This window comes from Calidris pugnax, unplaced genomic scaffold (assembly GCF_001431845.1).
Source record: "Calidris pugnax isolate Ruff unplaced genomic scaffold, ASM143184v1 scaffold246, whole genome shotgun sequence".
NCBI lineage: Eukaryota > Metazoa > Chordata > Aves > Charadriiformes > Scolopacidae > Calidris > Calidris pugnax.
In genome coordinates, this window is record NW_015090989.1 from 613,150 (window position 1) to 633,805 (window position 20,656).

Sequence of the window (20,656 nt, forward strand, 5' to 3'; positions counted from 1 at the left end):
AATGCATAGTAAAATAGTCTAGCCAAAAACTCCATTCTTCAATATCCACCCATTACTGGTCAAATTCACACCCATCTCCCTCAACACCCTTATATTAACAAACAAACTCCTTCACAAAAGTTCCTATAAAGTTTGTCATTAAAAAGGAACTCACTGTAAAACACATAAGTGCAAAAGACAAAAGACAGTTCATCACAACCTGATGAAAATTGAGTTCCAAAATTAGGATAAGTAAATTTAGCTGAAGTATTTTTTAGACAGTTTAAGGGCAGATGCTGATCCTTTGCTGTCTGCTCTGCATAAACATTAAAGTTTCCATAATGCAGGCTTTATTTATTTTTTTTTTTAAACAGTTCACCTTTTTAAAGCAACATAGCATTAACCTCCTGTCTTGTCCAGCATGCTTATTGTATGGCTTTACTTTATGGATTTATTCTAAAATAAAATAGTAATGAAAAGCTGTCTGTGGTGGACAGAGTTTGCAAAATCTGCTGGGATGAAATGCTCTAAATAACATTAATAAAGCTGTCTATAAAAAGGGCCACAACAAGACCTATTTGTACTAATTTATATAATTAATATGTATAGAAAGTTATTCCCCAAGAGTCTTACCTTTCCCTGATTGCTTTATGTTAGCATTTTTAATGGCTAATTATTCACATCAGAAGACTTAGAAAGACTCCCAGGCTTACCAGTCAGTAAGTGATGCAGTACAAATCAAATGTCTTATCTTCACATCTATGCATCAACACCCATAGATTTAATCGTATGCCATAGTGATCTCTGATGCCATAAGAGATGTATTTTTGAAAGACTTATGGAAGCAAACCAGATAAATGTTTTGATAGGCAAAAGAACTGATATCATTCTCTTTCAAATAAGTCATTCATTTAGTCACTCATTTCCCAAAACTCCTAAGACATGGTCAGATTAACTACTCTATTTATACCATGGCAAGAGCATTAATAAATTTGCTGAATCTAAAGTGCATTATCTGTACATGTCACTGACTATAAATGTCCAGATTAGCCCTGAAAGTAAGACAAATTCATTAGTATGAAAAAATTCCATCCTCCATTTGCTTTATTTTTTATAGATGCACAAAAAAAATGCTTGTGAAATGCCTGAAATGCATGAAATGTGAAAAACCTCAGTCTCTTTCTCAGATCTGCATGTGCTAGTACTCTATAATCACTTGAATTGCTGATGCTCAATCCTCCAAAGAGTGATGCAGTTACAGGCAGGTACCAGGAAGTTTGACTGATCCAGTCCAAGAGCATTGCTTTCTTCGAGACAGAGAAAAAAATCCATGTTTATTTATTCTTGTAATGTATAAAAATTACGCCACTATGCATCTACGTGTGCTAGTAGTTATTTCAAAAAGTTTCATAATGAAATGTTTGAAAAATGCATCCTAATTAATTACTTACAAGAGTTAATTCAGCTATCTGAATAAACAATGCCAGGATTTACAATGAAACCTAAATATAGGTATGCATTGTCATCTAATGGTGCAAGAGTAGGCAGAACCACATAAGCAACTTTAAATTTATTATTTCTGATAACCTTCGGACATTTTAATGTCCCGCTACCAGTAGCAACACATTAATTAAAAACTTGTAATAGGATACAGTAAATTAGGAAGGAAGAATACTGTAGAACTGTGTGCAGTAGAGAAGAATGAAATAACTGATACAATTATGAAACAATACTTCTTATAGCTTTACATGACAAGAAAATGTTTTTACAACAAATTCAGGATAAATTATTTTGATATTTCATCACTTCCAGTATTAATGGCAACATCAGTGATGAATCTTTTAACAGTAAAAGAAAGTTTTTAGGAATTTTATATACCCAGAAATGTATTGCTTAGAAAGTTTACAGCATTATTTAATATTTTGCTTGGCATAAGAAAGAAGCAGTAACTATTTTACTAGGAATTGTGATGTCCTCCCCTTATTAACTGAAAAATAAGTCTTTCCATTCCTATAGCATTTCAGCACATGAATTTGTTTTTAAGATGGCCTTAAACCAGAAAAGGAAGCGTTTTGCTCAGTTAGGGCCCAGGTGTGTGACGCAGAGCTCACAGATATTATTTGAAACATTTCGACTGAGACCTTAGAAACTATGGACAAAAATCTGAAACCCACGGGATATCACTCAGTCTAGGTTTTCTCTTTTAGGGGCAATAGCATGCTGCAATCAGAAGCGTTTGATAAGAGGATGATATTCAGTAAAAAGAAAACCAGTATGCTTCTCTGAATAAATCATCCAGTCAATATACGTGTAAGAACTGATGGCATTCATGTAGGCTGGCTATCATGCTTAGAACATTTTAGTGCATAGTTCAGAACATTTAGTCAAAGTACAAAGGATGTGAAAAATTGTGAGGAGAATCTAAATTGAAAAATAAAACAAAGACTGCAGAATCTGTTTTCTACATAATAGCAAGGGGAAGTGTGATTTTTGGTATTAAAATATTAGCCAATAATATATTCCTGCCAGATATATAGCCTTCCAGATACGCCTTTGCACTATGAAGGACATTGTAGTATGTACCATAATCATTCTAATGAAAGATTCTTCTAAAACAATACTAATTTGGTTCCTCGTTGATTCCACTTTCTATATTTTCTATCTTTTGTAGAATCATTAAGCAATCATAGACATCTCTGACCAGAAACAATCTTTTGCTACATTTCTACTATTTCTCTAAAAATATTCCATATCACCAAAAAAACCTACTAAAAATTGAATGAGGTGAAACAAAATTGAACCAAATGGAATCCAAACTGGAACAAGAAGAACCAGAGATTATTGGCATAGCCCTTATCACTCAGTAAAGCAGAATATAAATCTAAAATACAAAATCTAAAATACGAAACCCACAATTATTATATATAAGAAAAGTATTTTTGCAAGCTCTATATTTGGGGAAAAACAGAGTAAGCTATCCACGCATTTACCACTGCTATTTTTTGTGGTATGAGAATATATGGCCTCAAGCACTGAAACACTTTTTTGCTTTCATATCCTCTGATTCCACTTCTGCTATATTCCAGAAAGAACTGTTTGAATTTAGTGGTTATTAAATCATCAATATCCATATAATCCAATTTAGATAGAAAAGAGAGAAATTATTAGCATGACCATGACTTTCAGTACTGAAGCCTCAATTCTCTGTATCTTTTTACTTTAAACATTTACAAGACAAAAATGTGATGTTCCTGACATTATAGTGCAATGGAAGGAAGGTCTAGAGAAGGCATGAGTCATTCACAAGACTTTGTAGCTTGGATAAGTACCCTAAAATGTAAATGCTGGGCAATTCAATGCATAAACAATTGAAGAGAGATCTGTAACTTGCAAGTGATTTCTATATTCACAGTATCCTCAGAAGGCTGAGTATCATTAATAAGGACACCACCCAATAATTTAAAAATCTTACTCATTGTTTAAGGTGAAAAATAAAAACATAAAAATAAACATAATATCCTTGATATTTATGCCTGCAAATGAAAGTAAATACTTGAGAAATTAATAATGATACCACAGCAATATTTTTGAAAAAATAAAATGATAGAAAATAAGTTCAGCCCTTGCCTGTTTTGTGGGAAGTACACATCACTGACCAGTCACAATAGATGAATATCATAAACACAAATAAATTGTTTCAAAATTCAGACCCAGACCTAATTATTTTACTATTAAAAAACCTGCACAATCTAAAATAATAAAGTTAAACTTCCAACCCAAAAGTAGATACTAAATATAGACTGCTGAGCAATTCTTAATATCACTGTATAGAACAAATATTCTGGATGTGCTATATTTTTTAAATAAGAATACTATTTTTAAATTCTTAGCTAATGATTCAGGCCTGTAACTTGACAGTCTAATTCTGAAACTGTTGAAGAATTCATCTTTTTGTAGCTATGTTTCTAGCATTTATCCACAGCACATGAACACCCTCCTTCCTGTGCCCTGCCCACCACCCCTTACTGCGCTTCTTGTTTGCTTCTTTGCTGTGTATTACCCCAGCATTAATTTCCAGTACAACCTATACTTCTTTTTTTTTTTTTTCTTTTGGATATGAAATGGAATACAGATTGGGGCTGCAAGTCAGACCACAATCAAGAAAGAGACATAACAAATTTTAGATAGATGATTGCAAACGATATTCTAACATTCAGCCATGGTAAGATCCGACCATAAAATACAGCACCTCAGCTATCTTGCTGATGGTATGGATGGTATTTCAGTTTGGATAATAGTGTGCTATTTTGAGAACTCATGTTCCAGAAAGAGGAATAGGCACAGGAAATAAGAGTGAAGCTGTCTAGCTATCATATGAAAGTAGATTAGAAAACTGCAGCTTTAGTTTACCAAATGAGAACCAATAGGGAAAATGACTGCAGCCTATAATAAGAGAAGGGGATAAACATGAGGGAGTAGATAAAACTGAACTACAACTCAGTCTCGGCACAAAAATAAATAAACTAAGTGCAAATGCAGGAAATTGAAGAAGTCACCAAGCATTAAGGAGTGAAGACACAGGAAAACCTTTCAGTCAGAATAATGAGAGCAAAAGCAATCTTTAACTACTTTCAAGACAGAGTTTAGTATGTTTCAAAGGATTTATGATGCACTATCTGTAAAACATCCTTTTAAATCCTATGTCTCCTACTCATAAAAGAAGTAAATTATAATTTCTTAAAAACTGAAGTGTGGTATTTCTTTTCAAAACCACAAGTTCTGCTCTCAAGAAGTCTTGGTGAAAAAAAATCACAATAAGAGTACTTAAGTATTCATGACCTGAAATGAAACAATTCTATTCTTAGGTTTTGTTCACATTATATATAACCCATAAATGTTGTTTAATATCATGCCATTGTGCAGCAAAAGGAACACACCTTCCCTCCCCAAATTCACCTAAAGGAATGTAATTACCTTTTAACCTATATTAACATAATCACCTAATCATACTCTTGACTGTTTCATTTTTACATTAACATTTGACTCTATGTATTTACTGAATGTTAATGAACACATTAATCTTTATTTTTCCACCTAGAAATAGTATTACACATCTGAATGTTTTGTACAATTTTTTTCTAAAACAGTTCCTTGTTGAATACAGGACTTTTCACTTGCTTCTGAAAGCATTTTCAAACAAATCCTGTTAATTTTGAATATGGTTCACTAAGCAGCATGATCTCATTAATAAAACAAGTTGCTAATCTACTAAATCAAAACCCTCAGCTGTTTTAACTGTTTACCTAATGGAAATTCTAATGATCTCTTCTGTCAGACACACAGAAGCTTGATATTTTTCAAACAAGAAACAGCAAAATAAAGAAAGATCCAGTGAAGAGAATGGGAACAATGTAGACTAAACATTCTTTCACAAATAAATGTTAACTAGCATTGGGTCTGCATTCTTGAGGTTAGTTGGAATATTTTTACATTGTGAATTTTCATTAGAAAGGTATTTTGCCTGTTGTACTGAGCTAAGTGAAATGTTTGAGAGACAAATTCATAAGTTCCAGGGGTTTTCAACACAAGGGAAAAAAGAAGAAAGAAAAAGCTTGATGGAGTGCAAAAAGAAAATCTTGGTATAAAGCCATTCTGCAAGCATATGCTCAAAATGTTCTCATATATTGCATAAGAAAATAAAAGAGGGATAACAGATGAGAAGGAGGCTAGGTCAAAGGGAAATGTAAATCTAAAGCAGTCTTGTTCTACACTGAAATCTAAGCTTCTGCATAACAAGGCATTATCTCAGAGTCTTTCAGTCTGCTGTTCAATTCAGTATGAACTTCCTTCTCAATGATGACAAGAAAATAATGTTTCTAATCTGTTTGGATTGTGAAATGTGCTAGACACCCAATGCATTTCTAACATCTATGATACAGTTCGCCTTGGTCTAGGCACTCTCAAAAATCAACCTCTTCTCAAAGAGAAAATATTGTTTTAGAAAAAGGCTAGAAAAAGGGGGACAAACAGTTTTTAGGCACATCTAGAGTTTGTTTGTTTGTTTGTTTGTTTTTCCTAAATGCTCACTTGAAGCTGCTCAAGGATACCAGAATAGTGCTGAGAAGGGTGGTAGAGCAGAGGCAAAGTAAAGAAGAAATGTTAAGGCTTTGTGACACTATATTACTATTTGTCACATAGATACTCATGCCTTACTTTAGTACTTTATATGTTTTTCAGAGAAGCGCTTAAAACTGTGGGACAGAGAATGGGACACCAAATTTCAGTGGAAATGCAAATGAGCTCTGCTACCTTTTACAGACACAATAAAGAGATTCTTCAATTCCTTGTTGACATTCTATTTTGTCAGCCAGATCTTAGACTCTTCAGTGTTCAAAGTATTGATAGTCATTAGCAGAAAAATATTTACCTGCTATTTTAACTACTTCAGCTTAATGTATTACTTAACAGTTTTGGGTTTTTTATATATATATTTGGTTCCTTTACAGTTCAGCATCTTTACAGTCAAGAAATAGCAGCCTAAATCTTAAACAGGTGACTCTGTATACTAAAATTCAAAAGACATGATTTATTTTTTTAACTCTAGGCCAAGAAGTAGATTACTGTTGCATTCAAAACAAAACTGTATCTTTAATGGTAGACAGGCCTAACTTCTTTCAACCTGAAATCCGGTAATTCAATCCAGCAATTCAATTGTACAAATGCCGATTAGTTTCACAGAATTTTTTCTTACGCACAGTTAGTAATTTATAACATGAATCCAGAGTTTAGTCAAGCCATGTTATTCAGCTGAACCTATCAACTTGCAAAACATCAGTTTAGAATTAATTCTTCATACCCATTACCATTTCAATCATACAAGAGGGAAATGAAATAAACTACCAAGAACTAGGGTTATTATTTTCCTTATGATGCTCAAAGAGCTTGCAAGATGAAAAGCATACAAATTGGAACTGGACACATAGAAACTAAGTGGCTATTCTGTCACACTGAATTTCACAAAAAGCATCCTGAAGGCTCTTTGATTAAAATATGAAACAGGCAAAATAAGCAATACTTGCAAGACATAGTTCATGGAATATCTCTTGTAGAGCTCAATGTTTGATCACTTTTCTTGCACAAGATTTTAAAATGAAGCCTGGTACTTCTGCTAGTCATAAGTATCAAATGCAAATTAATGAGCACTTTAAATAAGACTAAACAAACACGTAACTATGAAAGTACCACATTATAACATGTTATCCTATATTTTACTTCTTTAAAAATGTATTCTTAGTTAACATGGACAACAGAAATATCTAAACAAAATAGCCACCGGCCACTCAACACTTGAAAACCTCCTTAAATGAACTGCAGAACTGTACAGAGTACCCAGATCTGCAAACTTCTAACCACTGCAGAAAAACAAGAAATGGGTTAATCAAATCATACCTGGAGAAATTGGTTGGTTTTCGCATGACCCACGTCTCCAGCCTCTATCTGTGCTCTCGACAGCTTCTCTTCAGTTTCAGTTAGCCAATTATTAAAGCTCTTCATGTCACAATGAAAAAGCCTCCACTTTTCCAAAGACTTGTCAAACCGTCTGCAAGTATAAAAGGAGATGAAATAACTAATGGAACCATGACAGTACTTCTGAACAGTGAAATTATCATCAAGCATATGTGTCACAAATCAGTGTCATCAATTTTTTAATCCTGTTCAATATTTCAAATGAACTCCATAGTCAAAATATTTTCAATTTACAGCTTTATTAACCCACACTAACTCACATGTAACTGGGTATACCCCTCTGTCAATGTACTTTGATTCTAGCATGAAGAAAACTATGAAGTGCTGATAAAATGCTAACACACCTTAGTAATTTGTTGTAGCTAGCAACACTGCAAACAGTCACTGTGGGCTAACATACTGGCTGCATGTTGTAACCATACAATGATTTGTAGACTCCTTTTCAAAGGGAAAACGGTTTAAAAGATCTGTGATGCATCTGACCTATCATAAGACAAAGGATGAAAAAATCCACAGACAGATTCTTCGACCCTTGCTTCCTAATTTTAGTGCCATGATCCTATTATTATTAAAGATTTTAATTGGGTAGAAATATGAGTTGCAATATTATATGTAATACATATGCAACAGACTATTTTTTTAAAGGAAATTGCTGTGATGAGAGACTACCTCAAAGGATCTCAGGCATATAATACAATTCCGCTCCAGTCTTACTAAGAGAAACTCATTTTGTCTGCCTCCCCAACAGATACAAATGTCCATTTATTATTATTGCAAAGAAATCACAAGTCTCTTCAAAGGAATTTCTACTTGTATTGTGTAAAGGGACACTTTATTAAACCATTTTTTCTATATATGTTTCACTTCGAGTATTTGATAAAGATAGTTTAAAAAAAAAAAATAATGCCTGAAATGCAAGGATGATTGAAACAAAATTAAAATATAAGAAGTAGAGTTTTGTACAATAAGCAAGGATGAAAAGTATTACTACTATGTCTGCAAGTCTACAGGCCACTACCTAAAAGACCTTATAAGTACTTCTGGCACTGGGAAGATCTAATCCGGTTTTGTCCCAAGTGACTGACTGACCTTCTGGTTGAAGAGCTGTTTGACTCCACCACCACCAAGTACTAAGGAATTTAAATGAAAACCAAATTTGTTTTTTTTTTTTTTTTGCAGATTACCTATATCTTAACAAATTCAGTTATCCTGTGTTTTGGATTGGTGTTGAAATGTGATCACTAATCAGAGATTAGCTAGAATGTTTTGTTAGCAGATCATCATTAAACATGATACTGTTGTTTAGTTGAATAATCCTCCTTTATGGGATTATAATAGGTTTTAGGGTGTACTTAAAGGATAAAAACAAAGATGCTCAATTATTTTTCTAGAAAGTAATCTGTTTCTGTATGGACAAACCATACAATTGTTTGAATGTTAAAGAATTTAATTCACCAAATAAAGTCACGTTACTATCAGGGAATACAGACCATCTCTTCTATTATACTGATGATTTTTTATTTTTTAGAAGAAACTATAAGTTTTTCTTCTCTTCTATTGGTTGTATATTTCTCACCTTGGTTTTCACATTTTAAAAATTTTTAGATCCATACAGTATGAATAGCACTATATCCATTCATAACCATCTACAGAAGGATATACGCTTTTCCCTAGTCCTCCTTTTCTGGTAGACAAAGAATTATTTTGCCAAACACACCCATACAAAGATGCAGTTTTCTTCCTTCTAACATACTGTATATGGTAATCACTTTTGATGAATAATACACAAAATAGAGTTCGACCAGCAAGCAGTGAAACAAAGACTTTGTACTTATTTTGTTACTTTAGCTATAAGATAGGGAGAATATAAGGCATATAAAAAGCCCAAGATTAGCAATCTATGAAAATGATTTTTTAAAAAAATCATTTGATCATAGAAAGTAGTTGAGCTAAAAGTATTTCTTGTACTGTTCTACTACTTTGGTCAGAAGATGCTGAAGGTAAAATAATAATTATTTAATTAAAACTTTTAAAAACACATTTTAAAACAATGGAGAAACTTTCCAGTCTAAATTATGAATTAAAGCATAGTTCTCTCACTATTCGTGAATCAACTCTTTTTGTTCTCAAGGAGAACTTGATTCATGGGCCCTGAGGTTAATAGCTGCTTAACACCGGAACCTTTATTTGATTTAAAAGAGAATAGTTACATCTTAGTCCTATGCAGTCCAAACATGTATTCCAAACCACTCTAATAAATGACAACATGTTCAGTAAATTTCATTGGAAATGGACACAGACAAACTATCAGAATAGATCAGGTAATCTCTACTATATCGATTTTAATATGACTGCAAGCCACAGCAAAGAAAGTGTCAGAGCTCAGCACTGACTGACCAAATATCATTCATGCCATTAATAGTGATGGCAGATAAAGATGGAGAAAGATGCAGCCTGAATAAGACATCATAATATTCAGAATACAGAATCTTACTAGTTAAAACTAAAAAATATTTTAGAAAAAAAAAAAAAAGACCTAAAGATCAAAAAGGAGTTTCTGAAAGGACTCTTCTAAGCCTTTATGGGCTGACAGCTTCCCACAGAACCTGACATAAGTCTCTTTGCTCCCTATAAATTCAAGCTGTAGTATGTTTTCAGTATACTGTGAAGCTGTTATTTAAATAGCATTCTCATAGATTTTATTTTGGAACCTAGTATCAACCATCTAATAAATTGTTAGAAAAGACCAAATACAAAATAATCAGTGCAAAAAATCTGTGTCTATGTAAGAATGAAAAATAGATACAGAGATCTATAGCAATTTCTACACAGTAGCAGTTTGTGGAACGTTGCTGTTGAGGCATCAAAATGAGTACTACAAAATATCTTTCAAGAATAAGCACAGCTCATGCACTCAAAATATCAAAATATTTTTGTTGAATACATTAAGGAAAAGTATAATTTGAAAACACATTTTACAAAAAAAATGTTTTGGTAATCAAACATCTCCTACACTGCTGTAACATCTTACACCACTGTAACTTTCTTCTATGTTCTCTTTCCTATGTATAGTCTACCCTTTTTTGAGATGGCTAGGTATCTGTTTCCACCTTTGCCCTATCAATTGTGTCCTTTGCATTTTTGGCTTTTTATCAAGTAAATGCAACAGGAGACATCACAGTTTTCAAGTCAATGGCTTGAATGTGGTCTACTTTGCATTGCTGTTAAAAAACCTGAAACAATTACAGTTGAAATTTTATATATGTTTAAATCATGTTCAGAGAAATACATTTAGATTCCTAGTTAATGTTTATGACCGCTCTGCTTAGCTACAGACGAACACAGGAGTAATTCAAGAGCTATTGTGCTTGCATTTCTTAGCAATATCGTAAGCAGACTATTGATCTGGTTAAAAACTGTATTCACCTAACATTTATTAAAATGATTGTGATCACTTATCAGGCTTATCATACTTTATTTTTCAAAATGAATCAAACCATAACCGAAAGGCACATTACCATATTTTTTTTCAAACTACCGTACTCTGAATTACAAGGAAAAGAATCTTATTTTACATTTAAAAAAAAATCACCTAGAAAAAAAAAGTTAAAATCCATTTCTTTTGGTCCAGTGTGCTTTCTCATTTTGGATACTACATTAAAATAGCTTTCCTTCTGTTTCTTACAAAATTAAATTACTCTTCTCAGCATAAGGAAGTTCATCAGCAGCTTAAATGCAAAAATTCAGTAGGGGTTGATATTAGTATCACTGAATTGGCATTCCAGCACTTGCAAATTGAATATCCCATTCTTCCTCCCTTTGCTTTGGCTAGTAAGAGTTGCAAAGAGAAGAAAAGTTGCAGTGAGAAGATATGCGTATTTGAAACTTACAAGTTTAAATACGAATGCTTATTGCTCATGTCTTAAAAATATTGTTACTCTCAGTATAATAAGTATAAACCAATATTAAGCATCAAAAAAAAAACCAGACAAAATTTATGGATAGGCAAATCCACTAAAATTCAATGCTCTTTCAGCAATTAACTGTACTTAAATACTGTTATAAAGTTAAGAGAAAATGCAGTTGTTGCTGCAGTGGCAGGTACAGGTCCATTTGACACGGTCTCCCACAACATCCTCATAGGTAAGCTTAGGAAGTATGAGATAGATGAGCGGACAGTGAGGTGGATTGAAAACTGGATGAAAGACAGAACTCAGAGGCTTGTGATTAGGGGCGCAGAATCTAGTTAGAGGTCCGTAACAAGTGGTGTCCCCACAGGTCAGTACTTAGTCCAGTCCTCTTCATTATATTCATCAATGACCTGGATGAGGGGACAGAGTATATCCTCAGCAAGTTTGCTGATGACACAAAACTGGGAGGGGTGGCTGACACACCAGAAGGCTGTGCTGCCATACAGCAAGACGTGGACAGGCTGGAGAGTTGGGCAGAGATAAACCTAATGAAATTCAACAAGAGCAAGTGTAGGATGCTGCAAATGGGGGAATAACCCCATGCACCTGTACAGGTTATGGGGTTGGCCTGCTGGAGAGCAGCTCTGAGGAAAAAGACCTGAGAGTCCTGGTGGACAATAGGATGGTGCATCAAAAGAGTGTGGCCAGCAGGTTGAGGGAGGTTATCCTCCCCCTCTACTCTGCCCTGGTAAGATCCCATCTGGAATACTGTGTCCACTTCTGAGCTCGCCAGTTCAAGAAGGACAGGGAACTGCTGGAGAGGGTACAGCAGAGGGCTACAAAGATGATCAAGGGACTAGAACATCTCTCTTTTGAGGAAAGGCTGAGGGACTTGGGTGTTTTCAGTCTGGAGAAGAGAGACCGAGGGGGGATCTGATCAATGCCTATACATACTTCAAGGGTGGGTGTCAAGGGGGTAGGGCCAGTCTTTTTACAGTGGTGCCCAGTGACAGGACAAGAGGAAATGGGCACAAACTTGAACATAAAAATTTCCATCTAAACACAAGGAGGAACTTCTTTATTTTGAGGGTGGCAGAGCACTGGAACAGGCTGCCCAGAGAAGTGATGGACTCTCCGTCTCTGGAGACGTTCAAAACCCACCTGGATGCCATCCTGTGCAACCTGTTCTAGCTGGACCTGCTTTAGGAGAGGGGTTGGACCAGATGATCTCCAGAGGTCCCTTCCAACCCCATATCATGCTGTGATTCTATGATTACAGAGCAGCTTCATTGTCACACTGTTTGTTATGGGATACTCCTCCTGGTTATACCTAAGCGACAGTTTCTGCTGCTAAATCTGTGTATTACATCCTTTTACACATAGGACTACTTTAAGTAGCTTTTTAAAAAGTAAAAACAAAGAGGCTTTTGTTTCTTTTACTATTTGTAACCCTGTTACCATGTGACAAGTTCAAAACCCACAAAAGGAGAAGGCTAATTGACTACAAATAGTGAGCAGCTAAGTTGCTGAAGTCTTGGCACAGCAGAACATGGGTGGTAAAAATCTGTAAGTGCATTCATAAAAGAGCAATGCTCTGAGGACTATAAAAACTCTGAAAGACGATGGCTGCCTCAGGCATCCCCAAGCACACTATTTGAAGGTTAGGGAAGTGTCGTTACAGCCCTTGCAATTCATATACCCTTACCTAGGGATCCACCCTTGTTTGCTGTCAGAGACAAATCATTTAGCTAAAAAAACCCAGTGTATCCATTCATCTGTGTCTTCATCTACTTAATCCCTTTCTCTTTGATGGGCCTCAATGAAAATGGTGTGGATAGTAGGTGACTGTCTGATATTTAGGCAGTATTTCCTCTTTGATGTGTCTGCTTCTCCTGTTTTGTTTTTTTTGATGTGTCCTCCTCACTTGCTTCTACTGAGCACGACAGAAGATACAAGCAGGCACCCTGAAGCCACGTGTCGGATTCCCTAGGAACTAGAATGTATGACTTGTATACATTTCAAAGGGCATAAGCTCTGACACTTAGTATGGCAGCCTTATTCTTCTAACTTGAATAAGTTAAAGTTGACAAGCGAAAATCAACTGGTACACCGGCCTATTTTTTTTCTACGTGCACTAACACTCCAGCAGGGAACGTGTTAAGCAATGGCTTGAGAGAGCAATTTCCTTTTTTCTCATTAGCACATAATGAGTGTATTTTACCTCTGGAAAGCAAGAAAGCAAAAAAGCAACAAAAGACAACTACTGAGGTAATATGTAGCACAATTTACATTAGGCTGTTAAAATATTGGTGCTTTCCTTCCTCCAAAGATTATCACTCTACTAAACCTTTGGACTTGACTTGCTATAAACAAAATTTAATACTCCTTGGTAGTATTGTACATGATATTGCACAAAGACTGACATATGTCAACTTGGATATGCTGTCAGTGGAACTCTATACAATGTGATTGAACTTGATTTTCCATGTTCCAAGGCTGCCATTTTTAAGAAGCCATGCTAAGGTGGAAGGAAAGACCTTTGAATATAGGAAAGTCACAAACATAAGATGGGGTGCAAAAGGTTACTGGTTTGTTGCTGTAAACAAAATCTTAATTTTGCATCTGTGCTTCAGATATTTTGCATCCATGCTTCAGACTTCTTTGATATTTTGATAACATTCCTTGATAAACTGTGAAACCTGCTTCGATGATACATTCTACTTTAGCAAATCTTCACAGCCAGTTGGCCCATATGAAAAAGAACATTATTAGTTATAAACTATCCTAAAATTCATTATTTATGTCATAGAAATTATTATTGTTAGAGACATACTCTCTTATTCATCATAATGGAAAAACATTTTGTATACTTCATTTCTATACTGTTGCTAAACAATGTACTGTCGGATTATGCTAATATTAACCTACAAATTATGCAATCTTGTCAACTTGATTCAGCACAATTAGCACCTTGTAAAAATACACAAAACATCAAAGTAGTATAAATAATTATGTATTAGTATATGAGAGCATTAAGTTTAATACTTAAGGCCATTCTTACAACGATAAAACAAGAAAACTTGTTTTCGTCAAGCAACTTCTACAATTAAATTGCTTAAAGAAACAGATAACCCATTTTCAGAAGTTGTGCTGTTTTCATTTTATTTCACAGAATTCATGTCTATTGAGTGCTTAATTTACATCTAATTTACATAACCTTCCTGCATTTGGACTACAAGTGAAGCTCTCATTTTAGACACTAGACACTGCTGCATTTGGATCTTGCTCCCAGGTTTTGTTGTAGGTCCATTCTGGGACAAGACTCAGCTGTACGTATTCTATTCACACCCCTGTACCCTGCCTTTCACCCACAAAATAGCAAATTATGACAAATAAAAAATAAACTGCAATCAAAATAACCATAAAAATGACATCCATCATTACAAAATATCATTTCTCTCCCTTTCCCAGAAAGTAGGTTCTGCAGCATTATGTATAAATTAAAAACATTTTAAATTAAAATCACATTATAAACATTCTTATATCTTGAATTGTATTGATTGTTCTTGCCTCAGTAGTCTGAAACTCAATTTCCGATCATGGAGCTATTGAAATCATACCGTTCAGTGTCAATCACTGTACCAACGACACTGACAATTAAAGTGGCTATGAAAAAGCAAGATAACGTCAGTCATTGCTGGTTTTTAGACATACAAACTTAATTTTGTGACGCATGAAAGACCAATAAACTAAATAACCATTTACAATTAATTCTACAGAAACTCCACTGGGTTCTATAGATGCCATATGTCAATGGTAAAAAGAAATACTCTATGTAGTTTATAAAACATACATTCTTCTTCCACGCTAAACAAGATTATTTACTATGCATATGAATTTGAACTTCAAAATTCCACATTTTTTTTTCCTAAAATATTTTCCTTCATCAAAACAGAGATGAAATGATGTATTTTAGAGAGCTTTGCTTAGACGCCTCGATTAAAAGCAGGTAACTACTTTTCCTAAGGGAAAATAAAGAAGTACTTGATTAATTGTGACCTAGGTGAGAGAGTAGCATATTGCAACTCCCTTATAAGAAATAAATTATTAATTCAGTTGGTAATAAATCTACAAATGTCATAGCTTGCCAACATGAAACAATCAAAAATATCAAAAAATGCTACGATAAGAAACCCCCAAATCAAACATTTTATATGAAAAGAACAGTGGATCAATTCTACAGCAATCCAAACTAACATTTCTGCCTGCACATAGAGCATGCCCAAATTTTATGCCCATGATGGGTGAGAGTGTACACTGCACTTCTAGCCAGGATGGTCCAAGCATGTTATTATTACCCACCCTACAGTAGCATTCACAGAATCACAGCATGATATGGGGTTGGAAGGGACCTCTGGAGATCATCTAGTCCAACTCCCCTGCTAAAGCAGGTCCAGCTAGAGCAGGTTGCACAGGATGGCATCCAGGTGGGTTTTGAACGTCTCCAGAGACAGAGACTCCACCACCTCTCTGGGCAGCCTGTTCCAGTGCTCTGCCACCCTCAAAATAAAGAAGTTCCTCCTTGTGTTTAGATGGAAATTTTTATGTTCAAGTTTGTGCTCACTTCCTCTTGTCCTGTCACTGGGCACCACTGCAAAAAGACTGGCCCTATCCCCTTGACACCCACTCTTCAAGTATGTATAGGCATTGATCAGATCCCCCCTCGGTCTCTCTTCTCCAGACTGAAAACACCCAAGTCCCTCAGCCTTTCCTCAAAAGAGAGATGTTCTAGTCCCTTGATCATCCTTGTAACCCTACATCTGATAAAATGAAATATGGGTGAAAAATCACATTCACTTCTAACTGTCAGGGTGCTGTGGGCCCCCCTCCAGGCTCTCCAGACTCCTTTCCCCACACCAGGGAGTCTGGCTTGCTTAAGGTCAGCTCTAATATGGCACAGCAACATATGAAGCTTCATAAACATTATGAAGCTTTGGTGACCCCAGCTACATGGTAAGAAACCCCCTCTGGGGTTTCTGCCCAGGGTTTCAGAGTCATATTTAAGCTCAGGCCCTGATCTGGGCTACTCTTGAGGTATGCCCACGGCATACCTTGGTCCCTGCATCCAGCCTGGTTCTGCTCCCCACCTCCAGGCACAGTGGGACCTGCCTGCAGTCCACTACTGTCAAGTATTCCATGTTCTGGCAAGGGCTGTTAGCCTCCCTAGCTTGCCCAGATGCACTCGTGTCCCACAAACCAAGTGCCAATTAACTGCTGGAGTGCATCAGACAGGTTCCCAGAGAGCGTCTCTTCCAGCTTGGTTTCATCTGAACTGAAACCAGTTTGTGCACTTTTCAGCGTGAGACGGAGCACAGCAAGCAGGAGATCCTGACCCAGATTAAAATACTTGTAGACACATTCTAACTCAATACCATGAAACCCAGCTGCACCTTCTGTCTCCTAGGTTTTGCTGCTGAACACAAGGTGCATTCCAACATGATGCATCTGCCTGGTGGGTCACAAGTATGGTGTTTGCTCTACTGCACTTCTAAGTACTTCCAGTTTGGGGGCAGGTGTGATGAGATAGATACATAATTTTAAACTTAGAGTAATCTCCTAAAAATTGAATGCATTTTAAATTGTAAGACTAAATTAATAAAAAGAAACTATGGTTTCTACAGCCTGGACACAGAAACAGGTGCAAGACCCAGAATTATAGAGAACTGACAAGTCATATCCCATCAGGGGAAACCAGCTCTCACAAATTCTCCAAATTACCATCATAATTCTTGAATAAAATATTCATGTTAGTGAATTCATGGCCCAGAGCATATGTGCAATGCTATATTGGAGGTTTATATTACAGGATGTCCCCTCAGTACTCCCCTGTAATTACTACAACGTGCTTAAACCCTATGATTTCCAATGACAGAATTCTTAGTTCAACCTGTAACACCACATGATTTATCCTCCAAAATTGTCCTGTTCAATTCTCTATATCCACTGCCTACTTCAAAATCCCCCTACAATGGTGGCTTTAGAGCAGGAGGAATAACAGAAAACTGATGATACCAGTTAATGCTGGCTGTTGACTCCCTGAGCCTGAAGGATGTTATTTATCCCATTTAAGGTGTGGCAGATTTGTACAGAAATATGTATGCTGCATAAGAAAATTAGAGTTCTTCCTTTCACTGAAAATCATAGTAATAACAGAGTACTTGGCATTATCTTCTTAAAATACTGATGCCTATATTTGTGCTAGGAATTTTTTACCTTTTAGAGTTTGTCAATCAGTTAGTAATCTTTTTGATAAGTCATTGCTTTTTAAGCTTATAATAAAATTTCATTTAAAACAGCTTTTCCCTTTCATTTGAAAAATTCATTTGAGATGAGAAACTGAAGTCCAAGTAACTGTTACTAGGTCTTATTGTAAGAGTGGCATATAGTAAACAGTTCTCTTTTGCTGAAACTAAAATGATGATGAATCTTACAGAAATAATAGGAATGGGGAAAGCAGAAAAAATAGTATTAGAAACATAAAATCATAGAATGGTTTGGGTTTGGAGGAGACCTTAAAGACCATCGAGTTCCAACTCCCCTGCCATGGGCAGGGACACCTCCCACTAGAGCAGGTTGCTCAAAGCCTCATCCAATCTGGCCTTGAACACTGCCAGGGTGGGGCATCCACAACTTCCCTGGGCAAGTTAATACAAGCAAGCATGCGTCATACTGCTAACCAGGAGAAAATATTCCTGAATCATGAATAGCCTGTTTGGATAAAATAATTTACGGTATCTCTTCCATGTTTAACCAAAATGTCTTAATTCTGATACCAGTTAGTACAGCAGAAAAACAAACAAAACACCCTACTATACACAGAAAACTTATTTTTCAGTACTATTAAACTTTGATAAATATTTTTAGAGTGATGGCGTTTGAAAACTTGTTTTTTACCTTGGCTACTGTGAATGATCACCTACTGTAGTTAAGTAAAGTATTTGCAATACTTGGGATAAACAGGACAATACAGTACATTTTGTGGAAAAGTAGCTGAGCAATAAAGGTTACCATAACGTTGGCAACTATTACCGCGTAAAAGTTCAAAAAATTAAACTAGGTGCTTAGGAAGAATTTTATATATATGTGTTCCTTTATACAAATATATATTCTATATAAATATATATATTCTAATTCTATGTATTAATTTAAAAAACTGTTCAGAGAATTGTGCATATTAGTCTGGCAACTAATGAAAGACCTTATACACTGCCAATCTTAACTTATCAGGCTAGAAGTTCTTACTTCATGAATAAACATCAAAAGCCATTTTGGCTAACACTTTATTGCAATACTGGTAATACGGAGATTTTGAAAATGTGCAGCTGCCTAGAAGGGTCAATGTTGGAGGAGACCTTAAAGACCATCGAGTTCCAACTCCCCTGCCATGGGCAGGGACACCTCCCACTAGACCAGGTTGCTCAAAGCCTCATCCAACCTGGCCTTGAACACTTCCAGGGTGGGGCATCCACAACTTCCCTGGGCAAGTTAATACAAGCAAGCATGCGTCATACTGCTAACCAGGAGAAAATATTCCTGAATCATGAATAGCCTGTTTGGATAAAATAATTTACGGTATCTCTTCCATGTTTAACCAAAATGTCTTAATTCTGATACCAGTTAGTACAGCAGAAAAACAAACAAAACACCCTACTATACACAGAAAACTTATTTTTCAGTACTATTAAACTTTGATAAATATTTTTAGAGTGATGGCGTTTGAAAACTTGTTTTTTACCTTGGCTACTGTGAATGATCACCTACTGTAGTTAAGTAAAGTATTTGCAATACTTGGGATAAACAGGACAATACAGTACATTTTGTGGAAAAGTAGCTGAGCAATAAAGGTTACCATAACGTTGGCAACTATTACCGCGTAAAAGTTCAAAAAATTAAACTAGGTGCTTAGGAAGAATTTTATATATATGTGTTCCTTTATACAATAAATATATATATTCTAATTCTATGTATTAATTTAAAAAACTGTTCAGAGAATTGTGCATATTAGTCTGGCAACTAATGAAAGACCTTATACACTGCCAATCTTAACTTATCAGGCTAGAAGTTCTTACTTCATGAATAAACATCAAAAGCCATTTTGGCTAACACTTTATTGCAATACTGGTAATACGGAGATTTTGAAAATGTGCAGCTGCCTAGAAGGGTCAATGTCGGGAAGTTATTCTAAATAATGTGAATTAGAGAACAGGCTGCTCAGCAAGTTGATCACTCAGAGAAAAATTGAAGAATACGCTGTCCCTGTAAGATTATGAAGTTAGAGACTAAAGACCCAAGCAAAGTACTTACATGTTATTGCAGGCCTAATGAACATTTGCCTTGTCATTTATCTTCAAGTTAATATAACATACTGCTAGAAAAACCTTCTAATGACAAAACCCATGTATTCTTTGGTGACCTGGAAATACATTTGCTTATGATAATATCATTTCCTCTTTATGTCATTGGCCTGGGGCATGTTCACACAGATACATTTTCTAGCTTACATAACTGTGTAACTCAAAGTGACAAAGAAGTAAAAAAATTTTATTTCTATACTAATTTAAAAGCAAAACTTCTTCCCTTCAGTTTTTCTAGGACTGAGTGTATGCATCTGTTTGGAAAATGGAATCTTAATGTGAGTGGTACATGCAACACAGTAAAGAGTCTCAAATGTATTTTCAGAGCAGCCTGCCAGCTCTTTTAAGTGCAATTTACTAGGCAACTGGGGTATCCTGGATATCCAGAAATCCCCAATGAATGGCTACAGTGTCTACATGGACCAAATTTACAACATATTATCTATCCCACCTCTACTCCACTCCGGTGAGACCCCACCTGGAATACTGCATCCAACTCTGGAGCCCCTAGCATCAGAAGCACATGGATCTGTTGGAGTAGGTCCAGAGAAGGGCCATGAAGATGATCAGAGGGCTGGAGCATCTCTCCTATGAAGACAGGCTGGAGAAGGGAAGGCTCCGGGAAGACCTTATAGCAGCCTTTGAGTACTTATAGGGGCCTACAGGAGACATGGGGAGGGACTCTTTATCAGGGAGTGTAGTGACAGTATGAGGGGTAACAATTTTAAACTGAAAGAGGGTAGATTTAGATTAGATACTAGGAAGAAATTTTTTTTACTCTGAGGGTTGTGAGGCACAGGAACAGGTTTCCCAGGGAAGTTGTGG

At 35.7% G+C, this 20,656-nt stretch overlaps 1 protein-coding gene across 7 annotated transcripts in view; it reads right to left on the reverse strand.

Moving 5' to 3' along the window:
- DMD (dystrophin) overlaps window positions 1–20,656 on the reverse strand; it is a 1,195,780-nt gene that overhangs the window by 604,225 nt on the left and 570,899 nt on the right. For all 7 annotated transcript variants that reach the window (XM_014954058.1, XM_014954055.1, XM_014954053.1 and 4 more), the window contains one exon: window positions 7,429–7,579. In XM_014954058.1, coding sequence (XP_014809544.1) covers window positions 7,429–7,579 — 151 coding nt within the window. The remainder of the gene's footprint in view (window positions 1–7,428; window positions 7,580–20,656) is intronic.